Source organism: Mandrillus leucophaeus, unplaced genomic scaffold (genome assembly GCF_000951045.1).
Source record: "Mandrillus leucophaeus isolate KB7577 unplaced genomic scaffold, Mleu.le_1.0 Scaffold62, whole genome shotgun sequence".
Classification (NCBI taxonomy): domain Eukaryota; kingdom Metazoa; phylum Chordata; class Mammalia; order Primates; family Cercopithecidae; genus Mandrillus; species Mandrillus leucophaeus.
Window position 1 is genome coordinate 4,569,708 of NW_012106697.1, and position 14,355 is coordinate 4,584,062.

Consider the following 14,355-nt stretch of genomic DNA (forward strand, 5'->3'; position numbering starts at 1 on the left):
ACACACACACACACGAACACACACACACGCACACGCAAGAACACACATACACACACACACACGAACACACACACACACACACGAACACACATACACACACACACACACACACATATTCCTGAGACTCTCATTTGTATATAGTCCTTCCCAGACAACTGCTTTGCATTCATGATCCTATTTCCCTCATCTGGGAATGGAGGGTGCCACACTTTTGAATGAAAGCCTTGCTGACTAATGTTCTCCCAAAGAAAGACCACGACCCTGGAATGTATCCAATGTAATCCAGCAGTTACCCTCAGCGTGCTCCATTCCTAATTCCTTTAGCTTTGGGGCTCTGCATGTCTGACCTGGGGTTCGGCTGACAGGGAGCACCTGATAACCATTATTGGTTAAAGGCAGCATCTTCAGAACCCTCTCTTAGGCCAACATCATGAACCCTGTTAGTGTTCCATGAATTTGCTGCTACTGCTTCTAATGCTCCCTTGAGGACTTGGGAACCTGGATCACATGCGGAAAGGGATTTGGACTAATGTGTTTCCTAAGCTCAGGCACCCACGAAGGTTGCAGAAACTGACACCTCATAGTTCTTAACAGGGATTTTATGGAAAGTAGAGTGAACCATGGTAGGCCGAACAAGGGATGCTGACATACGTCTTTGATCTTACTACACTGAAGAGATAAGCAGAGCTTGTAGATGTGATATCTAACCTATAATTTGAAAGGCAAACGTGGACTTTTGGGGGCTGAAACATTTTGACCAACATCTAGAGAAAGGCATTCAGAATACAGGCATCAGGGTAGGCTGCTTATAATTAGTACAGGAGGAGGGACTGTACTAAGAAAGAAGGATAGCTCATGAACCAGTCAACTGGTTGGTTGATGGCTGATGGCTGTTGGACGCTTTTTTCCTTTTTTTAATTTTTGTTTTTGGGAGAAGAGGGTGTTCAGGTAGTAGTAAGATCTTGAGTGTTTGGCAAACTTTTCCGAAATATGAATTGACAGGGATCCATCTGTTAAATCAAATGACCAGATAGGCCTCCTCCATCTCTCCTCTCGTCCAGCCCTAGGAATTAATCTGGTCAAGGAAGACAAAGCAAATTTGCTCTCATCCAAGGCATCCCTCGTCATTCTGGCTCATTCTCAAAGTCAGGCTCAAGGTCATTTCCGCGCCTGCCCTTGAGCACATCCCAGCTCCTGGTTGGGCCCTAAACTAAATGAGCCTCCCTGAGGTGGGTGCTGTAGATGGGAAGGACTGTGGAAGAGCCAGACCTTGAGAAGCGATCACATCAACTGTGAGACTCACAGCTGTCAGCAACCTGGTGTCCGATAAGCTTTCCTGGACATCAGATAGCTGTGAAATAACATTTTGATGAATTAGGTAAAAAATGAATCACAAACATGTGGAATACATTTTCTTCACTGCACTCAGGATTTAAAATTTACGAGGCAAAGTATTTGGCTACATTTGCCAAACCCAAGAAGCATTTGAAAGGAAGCCAGCAAGAGATGTTTCATGGAGACCGGCTGGGTTTGCTCTGCTTGGCTCATAAAGAGGGTCTGTAAGGAAATCTGCAGCCTCTCCTGGCACCCATAGCCCCCCCTTACAGATGCTTCCCTGGGAATGGGGTCTGAGAGGATCTGGTCATTTCCTCGCCTACCAGGTCCGAAGGCCAGGAAGATGCCCCGCATGTCCATGAGCTCGTTGTCGTAGCCGTGCCATCCACGCTGCCAACCTTCCCGCCTGCCGGTGCTGTTCATCCAAAACGGAAGCATCTCTCGATTCTGAAACCAAGCAAGGCAGACACGTGACTCTGAGTCCTGAGTGGTGCTGAGCGGGCATCTGCTCCACGCTGCCCCTCCAGCAGGGGGCGCTTTCCTCCTCTGCACACTGACTGAGCCACCCAACCTCCGCTGCCACTCTTCCTGCTCCAGGCGGCTCAGACCTTGGGCAGCAGCCTATTCAATGGCTAAGTGCTCTGGTTAACAAGATGTTTTCCTACATGGGGCTGAATTGTGTCCCGTAATCAGTTTTAGAGCCACTAAATATAGTAAGTTAGTGGCAGAAGGGATGTTAAAGTGTGTCTGTGGTGTCATAAAAAATGTATTTGGTCTTTGTCCCAGGTTTCTCACCTAGAGCTCCGAAAACCAGGGGTACAATTTCCTGGGTGATAAGAATGTCTTTGGCTTTCCATTTAAAAGGAGCTATTTTCTCCCACACCTGAATTAATGCTACTGAGAGGGGTCCTGGGGTTGGGGGCTAGACAGCTTCAGGGTGGAGGCTGGCCACCAGAGGAACCAGACCAGGAGAGGGGAGAGGGGTTGGAGACTGAGTCCAATCACCTGACCCATGATTTCCTCACTCGTGTCTGCTCAATGAAGCCCCATATGAAGCCCACGGGGCGTGCGGTTTCGGAGCCCCTGGGGAGTGGAAGCTCTGCCTGCCTCACCTCCCATGCTTTCTCTCCAACGGGCCTCTCTATGTGGTGCCTCCCTAAGGGCCATCCATTCCAATAAAACAGTCGTCTTAAATGTAGTGTGCTTTCCTGAGTTCAGTGATTGTCCTAGTGAATGATCAAACCTGAAGTGTGACCCCTCGATTGTAGCCAAATCAAACACAGGTGCCGGCATCCTGGGGACCTGGGACTTGTGGCTGGCATCTGAGTGGGGGCTGTCTTGTGGGATGGAGTCCCTTGACCTGTGAGGCCCACTCTAACTCCAGGTATTGTTGTCAGCATTGAACTGAATGGCGGGATATCCAGCTGACGGAGAATCGTCGGGAAACATTATCTATCTAATCACATTTCCTAGCAAAGCAGCTGGAGCCCAGCCTCAGCACATCCCAGCGCCCTTTCCCATGCAGCCTACCCTGCCCTTCTTCCTCCTAGCCCTGACCTTGGGAGCAACTCCAAGCCAGCCTCCTCTCCTCCATTAATGAGCACACTGGAAGATGGCACCTTTGCTTCCCTTTTCCAGGCTTTGCAGATCTTAATTTCCCTCAACCACTCTTCCTTTGGGAGGGGTTCCAGAACCATCACTTCCCATCACCCTTCTTTTCTTCAGAACCAAATTTTCTACAGCTGCTCACTTCCTATGAAATAGAGGACTGAGAGAAGGCTTTGCAAGTCCTGTGGAGGCTGCAGCCGGCTGGGCGCAAACCTAGTCATGGACCACAGAAGCCACTCATACTTCTAAGACCTCACCAAGGACGAACCGTCCATCCTTGCTACGCAGGTTTCAATATTACAAATATTTACTACTTCAAATGCAGGAGGTAGAATAGGCTGGTCATGATGAATGAGTAGAATCAAGACCGCTAAGCTACCAGCAATTTACAGGTTGGCTCACGAGACTAGTAACAGTATCATATGTTTAGTGAGCCAAGCAGTCCACCAAGAGCTGACACCAACATCCACTTAACCATCACAACAACCCAGTGGGGATGATACCATTTCCTCCATTTTGTAGTTGAAGGGACTAAGGCTCAGAGAGGTGAAGTGACTGAGTCAGAGCCACACAGCTAGTGCAAGGCAGGGCTGGGACTGGAACCCAGGTCATCTGTCTCCCGGTGCCTGGGCCCCTTCCACTCCATACTGCCAGAGGTCACTGCAGTGCTCCTGCTGGCACTGGCCAGTGAGGTGTCACCTTGCACCTCACATCCTCACTCACAGAGTGTGACCAGAACCAAAGCACTAACAGGATTTGGGAACTGGGTTGGTGCAGTTAAATTGGGTTAAATTCCAGCTGCTACTTTCTAGCTCTGGGATCTTGGCTATTTCACTTCTGCAAGCTGCAGTCTCCCTGCTGGTCCTGGCCACCTTGTAGGGTCTGTGGGGGATGGCATGACTGTGTGCTAAGTCCCTGACATACAATAAGTGCTCAATAGGTGGCAGCGGTCTGGTCCGCAGATGCCCCTGGCGGTGGGGCCAGGCACCCAGGCCGTATGCAGCCGGGCAGTGTGGGTCGTGAGGGCTGAGCCTGCTTGTGCTTATTTAGCTGTCATATCACATTGCACAGCCATCTGCTCTCACCCCATAAATCGCCCCCTCGCATTGCAGCTTTCCAAGTTTCTCCGTTTCCTGAGTTTCCCGCATCCCTCGTCCCTCCTTCTCCAGCTGTGGCTCGTGTTTTTCCATGGGAAGGTTTCTTTCACTTACTGCATCTCTAACTTTCTCTTTTTCTTCCTTATCTGTCCATGGTGATGATCACAACACATCCCAATTTAGTCTCGCCAGCTAATTTAATGTGTTGCTTCTCCCTCTCACAGTCTACAAGGCGGAGAGCACTGAAGCACGAAGTGGAACTCTTTTGCTATGAACGACCTCACCAATTATGAACCTCATAGTCTGTGTGTGTGCCATGACAAAGAACAGAAGCAAGAGAGATGAAGCCCGACGGCCTAGATTCCACAAATCAACACACGCAGCCATGAAAACCCCAGCCCTGAAGGTGATTTTGGATCTTTCTAGTCATAGGTAAATCGACTCATTTTTATTAAAATAACAAGTTGCCCCAGAAAAACAATTGCTCTTACTGAGGAAAAAATCGTAGCCACCTGGCGGGTCAGGTGCACAGGTGACTGTGTAGTGTAAGTGATGGACTCAGCCTTCATTTCACAATGCTGCGGCAACGATTTTCTTCTTTTCCCTCTGCCAGTGACTTTTAGCACCTCTGTTTTGTACCCCACATTATCTTTTCAAGGGCATACAGCTGAGGCCAGGCCTACGAAGAAGGGCCTGCCACACGCCTCTCCACCGCCACAGCAGGAATCCCCACCTGTGGATCCGGAAGCTCCTGGTTGGCCTGCTGACCCCATCCAGCCCCTGCAGGGCCCCGGGACTGCCACATAGCGCCACCTAGTGACATCCCGGGAGGCGACCCAGCCCTCCAGATCTGGCCGAAGGTGAGAAACAAGGGTGAGGGTGGGCTTGTGTGTGTGTGTTCAGGGGCAGGGGGGCCTCTAAGTGGGATCCCACTGTAGGGTGGGCAGCCAATTCCCAGGGTGGCAGGAAGCACCCGGTTCTCCTGCAACGTGTGCTGGAGGCGGTGGCTCCCCACTCATCAACTGGTGGGGAGGAAATCCACTCCACGCAGGCAGAGAAGGAGTGGGGGGCCCCAGGTGAGAGGAGTCCCAGGTGACGGTGGAACGTCCCTGCCAGCATGTAGGAGAAGCCCATGACTTCAGGGCTGGTTTATTCAGTTCCACAGACATGCACTGAGCGCTGGATTCATGCCAGGAACTCGGCTAGGCTTCTGGGGTGGGGGGCACAGAGGTGGAGGGCGGCTCCTTCCCCTAACAGAGCTCAGCTTTAGTGAGGGAGGAAGGGGGCTGCAGCTGCTGGGCATTGACTCCAGAGTAAGTGGCTACCAGGAGTGGGTGCCCAAGCCTGAAAGAGGGAGGGAGGCTCAGGCCCAGGGAGGCCTTCAGCGGAGGGGACACGGGAGGAGGCTGTGGGAGAGTCAGTCAGTGGGGACGCAACTGTGTGCATGTGTCCTACATGCATGTAAGCACGTGTGTGCATGTGTGTGTGAATGTGTGTGTGCATGAGTGTGTATGTGCCTGGGTATGAGAGTGTGTGTGAGTGCATGAGTGTAAGCATGTATGTGGGTGCACGAGTGTGTATATGTGAGTGTGTGTTTATGTGTGTCTGTCTGTGTTGTATGTGTGTGTTAATGTTTATGTGTGTGTGAGTGTGTGTAGCAGTGGGGTAGGGAGATGGAGAGGAGAAATCAGGATGAGGAGTCCACACAGGGAGTCCAAATAAAGAGGGTGGGGTCACTACAACGGTTCTGCAGTGACAGAATCCTGGGAACTCCAAGAGCAGGGGAGCCCTTGAATGACCTAGGTGGGAAAGACGGAAAGAAAGCTGCCATCAGAGAGAGATGGCTGGAAGAGCTGGAAGGGGAGAGGAACTGGGTTGTTTTGCTAGCGGGGTTGTGGCAACTAAACAGGGTGATCAAGTCTCCTGGTTTGCAGCTGAGAGAGTTTCAGGGATGCAAGACTTGCAGTTTGAAAACCAGGACAGTCCCAGGTGAACCAGGACAAGTTGGCCACTGTACAGTCAGCACTATATTAGGAATTTAGGTAACATCTTCACCCATGGTGATGTGCTCAGCGCTTCCCAGTGCCCTCCAGGACCCCTCCTCTAGACAGGGGTAGACAGCAATGCCAGGACCCTCCTTGATGAGCCCCTCAACCAATTAATCATTTCTAACAGGAAGGAACCAGAAATAAATCACCCCACACTAGGAAGTGCGGTGAGAAGCGGCTGAGCAGTTGCCTTCAGGCTTGCGCGGTTTCATGCGGGTGCCTGCATTCTATTTGGGTGCCTGCACTCCGTCGCCAGCTCCCCGTGATAATGCCTGTTACATGCTTGCATTAATTTGGGTAGCCAAGGAATAATTATGAGATAAGGGTTATAATTTCTAAACCAGGCCTTTGTCTTAATCATCCTTAGCATTAAAATGGAAAGAAACTGCAACATTCGCGCTTTACCTCCAAATCAGAAACCCAGTAAATACAGTTTGTTCTACACTTGCCAGGGCCCATCCGTTTGCATTCAGCATTGTAGGATCCCTTTGTGTGCTGAGCTGAGCTGTGCTATCTGGGGAGCACACCCAGAAATGCGAGGCTGCGCTGGGAATGAAGGTGCAGGTGGAGGGAGGGGTGGAGGGACAGGAAGAGGCGGGGAGCACCGAGTGGTCCATGTTCATTATTTGCTGTTGCACATGGGCAAGGTGTGGCTTTGGCAAACTCTAGGCGCATTTACTTGTCTTTTCGTGATGCATTTTTGGAATACATGAGCATATATATTTCTCACCCATTCCTTCCTATCTCTCTCCACCATATATAGGAGAATGGTTGCAAAGCCAGGAAGAATAGCAGAGGAGGCTGGTGGCCAACAGCTGCCCAACATCCAGCCTCCAGCTGTGTCCTACATCCCTAAATGACTCCTCTCAAGGTGGCGGGAGGATTGAAATCTTGTCTTCCCTGGCAACCCACCCAGAGTAGAGGTGCCGTTGCAGGGCCTTGTCTGGTCCCTCCTGCTCTGCCTGGTGCTGCCCCTCTGGCCTTCTTCCCACACAGGCCACAGCGTCACTCCCTGCTGGAAACCAGGGTGCTCACCATCCACACCAGTGCATCCCATGCTGGCTGCACAAGGACCACCCTGAGCTTGGCCTGGACCTGGCTCCTGGATATTTGCATTCAGCAGGTTAGGAGGAGTTGAGGAATCTCTTCTGAATGTCCCCCAGGTGGTCGGGATGTGCAGTCAGGCATGGGAACCCCTGGAAGCTGCTCACCTGGCATCTGCCATAGGCCATGTAAAAGGATGATTGTCCTTTTCTGAGAAGTGCCTGAGATCAGGGACTGTGCCTCATCTCCCTTTGTGTGGCCCTGGGCATAGCAAAATGGGCCCTCCCTCTTACAAAGTTCAAAGGGCTTCAAGGGACCACAGAATTAGGCACAGCATTAGCTGGCACAGGGCTGCTTTCCAACAGACAGGAGTTAGGGCGGCCCTCCAGCTGCTCCAACAGGTGCTTCATTCTCAATGGCTGGCACCCATGGGGTGCTGGTTGTTACACATTTTAACTATCGTGTCTCCTTTCAACTACTGAAAGTATAATTCTCATGAGGTGTGGGGTCAGGGACCCAAGTTCTTCCCTTTCTCCCTTGAGGCATCACAGCAGGTCTCCAGGGAACTGGGGGACACCGTTGAAATCTGGTCAGATGAAAATAAAAGGTGAAACCTATCTAAGGTGTATTAGAGGCCTAATAAAAATCCGCATTTTTCTTCTAGGACATGGTTATAACAGAAGCCTCCCACCTCCCTGAAAATACAATACACTTCTGACATCCTCCCAGTCTAAGAAAAGTCACCAATAATGTTCAAGCCATGGGTGGCTTCAGTGAAAACTCTGGTGAAATGATGACAGTTTGGCTGGCTTGGATGGTTTTGCTGCTAGTGTGAAGGTCGAGATATGGTTTCTATTATAAACCACGCTTTCTCGGATTTTGTGGCATTGCTATTTTAAATTGTCCTGCAAAGAGGCTTCCCGCCAGCGGGACTCTTCGGAGCCCGTGGGAGTGGCGGTTATGAGCCTTTGAGATGTGTTTGCCGCATGCCGCTCCAAAGAGATGTTCCTCTAACCATTTCCCTTTCTCTGTCTTTCTAAAACAGAATGTAATTGCTCAGGCAGCAGACCACTGGCCTGACCCCGGAGAGCCCCTGGCCACACACTGCTTGATCCTCGAAATGGGAATTGCAGGCAGCAAAGTCAGCAGGGATCCAGAGACGCAGCCGTTCTCGGCGTGGAGCGAAGCGCTGGAGAAAAGCACTCAGTGGATGGGGTTTCTTTCTTCTTTTCTTTTTTTTTTCCGAATCACATTGATTGCAGTGCAGCCAGGCTGAGAAGGGTATGCCTGTGCTCCCATGCAGCTCACACAGACGGCCCTGGTCGCCACTAGAACGCATGCAGCTTCCCGCCCCGCATCTGACTTCCTGAAGCTCAGGCAGGCCTGGACAATACCACACGAGCTGCCACTAAAGCTCCGAAGCCACGTTTTCCAGATTGTCTTGATTTCCCCAGATAGTTTGGGTCCAGGCCTCACAGCCGTTCAACCACAGGTTTTAGAATTGAGCCTGGCATTTCATATCCTGTTCCAGTTTTCAAAATAAGTCTCTCCTCTGGAGAAAAATATCAGCCTCCTTTAGAAGCTTGGGCCTGAATTTGCTGCATTTCTCTCAAGTCAGGCAGGGGTCCGGACCATGTTCTATGATCTTTCACCAAGCTCTGGGGAAATCTTTCCCCATCCTACCTTCATGAGCATGGTGGCATAAGATGGACACTGTCCAGGAGAGGCTGCAGGAATCAGCCCCTCAGGGCTGTGTGTCTCGGCCTTGGACTGTAGCTCTGGGTCAACTGATGCGAGGAGAATTCGTGCTTTCAACATCTCTTCCCTGTTGAAATCTCTTCTGGAGCTATTAATAATTAGCCAGGGTTGAAAGCCTGACTTCACTTTCTTCTCTGTTTACTTGGTGACTGGTTTACATGGCGACTGGTTTACACACCAGCCATGTGAACAACCTGTCAATAAGTAGAGTCAGGAATCAACTGCCTCAATATTTAATAACTCGTACCACCCACTAACATCTACTGAGACTCTACTGTGTACAAGTTCATGATGGGAAACAAAGGTCAAGATGCCAAAGACCTGTCCTCAGGGAGCTTCCACTCTAGGAGGGCAGAGTCCAAAACAAACAAATGTAGCATCAGGTCTTACGGAATTCCAAGCTGGAGAGCATTAGCAACTCTTGAGTGTTTCCTGGTAGAGATGGTGTTTGATTTGGCCTTTGAAGGACAGGGAGGGATTGGCACAGAGAGGGCATTCCAGGGATTCTACAGATTATTTATTAGGCTGATTGAAGTTACTTGGGCGAGCTCGGTTACCTCTCCCTGACCACCAAATTCCCAACACTTAAGTGTTGCAATGGAAGAATTGTTTTCACAACCAGAAAAATTTTAGTTCTGGTATATGCAAATCACCCATGTTGGTGATAAGAAAGAAAGGGATTGGGGTAAGGTAGAAGAAAAGGAGGTAAATTGGGCTTGGAGCAACTGTAGAGGTTTTTGCAGTATGATATGAGCAAAAAAATTTGAAAGGACAATGGTAGAACTTCTGTTTCTGCAAGTGTGAAGGAGCCGAGACGTAGCTCTAGACCCCACGGAAGCCAGAAGGGTGAGTCTGTAACTGGGAAACACGAGGTCAGAAACACATTGAACATTCTGATGAAATGTCTGGAACATCTTAGAAGAACTGGATGGGACTGTGTGCTTCATGGCTAGACTGGAATTCAAGTCCTGGGTTTGTTGCTCAGAGATTTGTAACCATAGGCATGGGACCTAAAATGATGAGCCGCCATTAACTCAGTAAAATTGGGATCGCAGTATCCACAATGCAGAGAGGGTGAACTGAGGAGGTACCTAATTCCAGATAGCCACTACTGTTATGGTTGTTATTGACCAAAATAAAAAAAAGAAAATCTCCGTATATTTATTATGTGTAAAATATAAAATAACTTGATGTGTATGTCTTTGAAACTTTTGGGAGGGCCATAGGGAGCTCTTTCCAAAGTCTACAATGATCCAGGCATGAAAAATTAAGATTGTTCTTCACAGCAACCAGTATTACTAATTAAAGGTGGATGAAATCACATTGACAGTCTGTTTAGCGGGTCAGTGTAAGAATTTTCACGGAACTGCTCATGACCTGTTTGACTTTGTTCTTTGACTCTGTTCTTCCCATGAGCTGTGAATTACATTACCCTGAAGATAATGGATCGTGATCCTCCCCTGGAAAATTTCCCTGTGGTTTCCCATTGAACTTAAGATTAAAAAATACCAAGTTTTTTGTTTTTTTATCTTGAGATGGAATCTCGCTCTGTCGCCCAGGCTGGAGTGGAGTGCTGCAATCTTGGCTCACGGAAACTTCTGCCTCCCAGGTTCAAGTGATTCTCCTGCCTCAGCCTCCCACGTAGCTGGGATTGTAGGCACGTACCACCACGCCTGGCTAATTTTTGTATTTTTAGTAGAGACGGGGTTTCACCATGTTGGCCAGGCTGGTCTCAAACTCCTGACCTCAGGTGATCTGCCTGCCTCGGCCTCCCAAAGTGCTGATGTTACAGGTGTGAGCCACTATGCCCAGCCACAAAAATACCAAGTCTTAAGATAAAAAATACCAAGTCCTGGGCCAATGGTCCCTTGCTTACCTAAGCAGCCCCATCTCGTTGCCACGTCCCCTCTCCTGGCTCCCCACACTTGTCCACCTGGCCCATTCTTTCCATTCCTCTAACTCTCAAAGGTCTTTCCCGGCTCAGGTTCTTCAAGCAGCCCGTTCCCTCAGCCTGGAGAGCACTTCCTCTTCCCGCCTGACCACTGAGAACTCCTCCTCTGGGTTTCAGCCTCAAGCTCTCTTCTCAGAGAGGCCCCCGTAGCCCCTCACCTACATCGGGCTCCTGTTTCCCCCACCCCAGTACCCTCTTTCATGGCAATCTCTGTGTCCATGACAGCCCTTACCACAGTGATTTATTTGTGTGGTATGTGTATTTATTTAGTATCTACTGTCTTCACGAGCAGGGAGAGCGGGAGGGGGACAAGGACTCCCAGTGGCTCCCCACTGTGGAATTAGAACTTTTCATTGGCCATCACATGTAGTCGGCACTTGGCACACATCTGCTGGTTTGCTAGGTGCATGATGGCTGACGCACACGGCCTTCACAGTGGGGGATGGAAGAGTATGCTTGAGTCTGCTGCAAACTGCCCTTCTCCACTTGGCATTTTGCTGTGTTGTGCCTGACTCTCCCATAATTTAGCATCACCGAGCCTGCCTCCTCAGTGTCCTTGGCCCACCATGACATTGTGACAACCCAACCTGCCCTAGGCCCCTGGGAGAGGGAGTGGCAGGGTGCCCAACTAAGAACCCCAGTGGAGCCAGCCTGGGCAGGGCTCCCGTGCTCTGGGGAAGAGCGTGATCTTCATCCCCTGGAGGGAAGACGCAGGGCAAAGGCTTTCCAGAGGACAGGGACCAGGTCTCAGGTAGGACTTCCGTGAGGAAGGCCCATTTCCTATGACAGGCTCAGGCTGGACCCATGGAGGCAGCCTGTGCTTTACCTCTTTCTGTTTCATCCTATGGGGATAAGAACACTTTCAGATTTCTCTCCTTTCAGGACAGGAGGCCGGAGAAAGGACTGACAGCAGCTGGAAATCCAGCTGGACTATTAAAGAGTGCAGGGGCAGAGGCAAACTGGGGGCCCCTGGCCAGGGGGCTTGCTTTACTATGGCAGGGTCAGCAGTCCCACTACATGACTGTGTAATCCCAGCACTTTGGGAGGCTGAGGTGGGTGGATCACAAGGTCAGGAGTTCAAGACCAGCCTGGCAAATGTAGTGAAATCCCATCCCTACTAAAACTAGAAAAATTAGCCAGGCATGGTGGCAGACACCTGTAGTCCCAGCTACTCGGGAGGTTGAGTCAGGAGAATCACTTGAAACTGGAAGGTGGAGGTTGCAGTGAGCCGAGATCCTGCCACTGCACTCCAGCCTGGGCAACAGAGCAAGACTCCATCTCAAAAAAAAAAAAAAAAAAGACAATCTGTTCCTGTCTTTATCTTTTTCAGTGACACCTCTCTAAGAAATCCTGAGAAAAAGATGAACTCAATAAAGTCTTCCTGTTAGTGCCGCCGCCTTAAAGTCTGCAAGACTTAAATCGATGGTAGAAAGTTAGTGTGTTTTGGGGAGGGGCATTTTTACCAAGGAAACCAAATCTTCCATGTTTCTGGGATGGCGGCTATAGGCAGAAAGGAGTGGGGGACGGGACTCTAGTGGCTGTCACCCAGCATCACCGTGTCCTGACTCAGCTGTTTTCCTCATCATGGCTAAACCAGAAACCAGTCTCATCTGCCAGCCGAACTCAGACCTGGAGAGATTGCTTTCAGGCTGAGAGTCTTGCCATGCCACAGATGTGAAGTGTAAGCCAGCCCTGAAATGTCATCGCATGCACTGTGGATGGGTGTGTAGGTTTCAGGGCAAAACATAACGTTCTTTTACCATTTGGGGAGAAGTTTTGCGAATAGGAATGTGAGAGATTAATAGCCTTGGCACAGAGCAGAAACAAGGATATAGAATGGGGTTTTTAATTCTCTGTTGTCAAGAAAGTACAACAAACAATAGAATGATGTCAAAAAAAGAAGTTTAAGCCAATAAAGAAAGAATGGGCACTTGTTTTTGGGATTTCTCAGAAAACAAATAAATAAAGCCCCAATGTTATACTAAAGTAGAATCAGAAATTATAACTTTTACATATGGTGTCTTCATAATAAAAATTTGCAAATTCCAGGGTAGAAGTAAAATGATTAAGACATTTAGTCTAGGAAACTGCAAAAAGTCATTAAAAGATATCTCAGTGTCTCTCAGGACTCAGGGACAATTATGATTTTCCAGAGAAACATATATGTTCATGAATATAGATGCTCTAAGTTATATTAATGGAACTGATTGTTCTCTTTGGATTAGCTTCTTGGAAGCTCAGAACCACATGTGTGTTCCATTTTATTTGGCTGTATGTTATTTTCAGAACTAACAATAACAGCTGGGTGTGCTGGCTCACACCTGTAATACCAGCACTTTGGGAGGCCAGTGCGGGCGGATCACTTGAGATTCAGAAGTTCAAGACCCTCCTGGCCAACATGGTGAAACCCCATCTCTACTAAAAATACAAAAATTAGCTGGGCATGGTGGCGGGCACCTGTAATCTCAGCTACTTGGGAGGCTGAGGCAAGAGGATCTCTTGAACCTAGGAGGCAGAGGTTGCAGTGAGCTGAGATCATGCCACCTCATCCCAGCCTGGCTGACGGAGTGAGACTCCGTGTCAAAAAACAAAAACAAAAACAAACAAAAAAACAAGAAAACAACATCAAAACAAACAAACAAACAAAACTAACAATATCCACGATGCAGAGTCATTAGGAGAATTAGAAACAAGAACTAGGATGCACTTAATTCAAGATAGCTATTATTATTGCAGTAGTTGCTATTATCACTGACTAAAATTTAAACAGAAATTTTTCTTGATGTATTTATTATCTGCAAGGTATAAAATAACTTTCTATGCACACCATTGAAGCTTTGGGGGAGGGGTCGTTCTAGAGTTGCTAAGGATCCGGGTGTAATACATGAAGATGAGTTTCGCAGCCCTTATCATTAGTAATTAAAGGTTTGTGAGCCACCATGGATAGTGTATTAGTGAGCAACCCTCATCTTTCAGAGCTAATCTTATTTTTTCACACCCTATTTATCTTATTTCTGATGTTCCTCTTTTTCTTTTTAAAGTTCCTGCTTCACTTATCTTTGAAATTGCCTCGAATCTTCCTTTGGAAATGATTGTATATTTTAAAATGCTGCTCCAGTAATTGTCAATAGCTAGGCATTCTTCCTTTCTGTTCTGTGGCTTCTCCCTAAGACGTACAATACAGTACTGCTTAGCCCTTGCTAACTGATGGTCTCACTTCTGATTTACTCAGACAAACGTGTGTGTGTGTATTTGTCAATGCATACAAAACACATAATAGAACATAACATGGTCAACGCTAATTTGTCAGTTTCCTACAGGGGAGCAGGTACTTGGACCCACAGCAGAGTACGGGGGCAGGAGGATGTGGGGGAGATGGAAGGGAGCAGGTACTTGGACTCACAGCAGAGTACGGGGCAGGAGGATGCGGGGGAGATGGAAGGGAGCAGGTACTTGGACCCACAGCAGAGTATGGGGCGGGAGGATGCGGGGGAGATGGAAGGGAGCAGGTACT

The 14,355-nt window shown here is 48.9% G+C and overlaps 1 protein-coding gene across 1 annotated transcript in view; it reads right to left on the reverse strand.

The window, feature by feature from the left end:
- ENPP6 (ectonucleotide pyrophosphatase/phosphodiesterase 6) overlaps nucleotides 1-14,355 on the reverse strand; it is a 131,174-nt gene that overhangs the window by 13,697 nt on the left and 103,122 nt on the right. Inside the window, exon 7 of the mRNA XM_012000153.1 lies at nucleotides 1,659-1,782. Coding sequence (XP_011855543.1) covers nucleotides 1,659-1,782 — 124 coding nt within the window. The remainder of the gene's footprint in view (nucleotides 1-1,658; nucleotides 1,783-14,355) is intronic.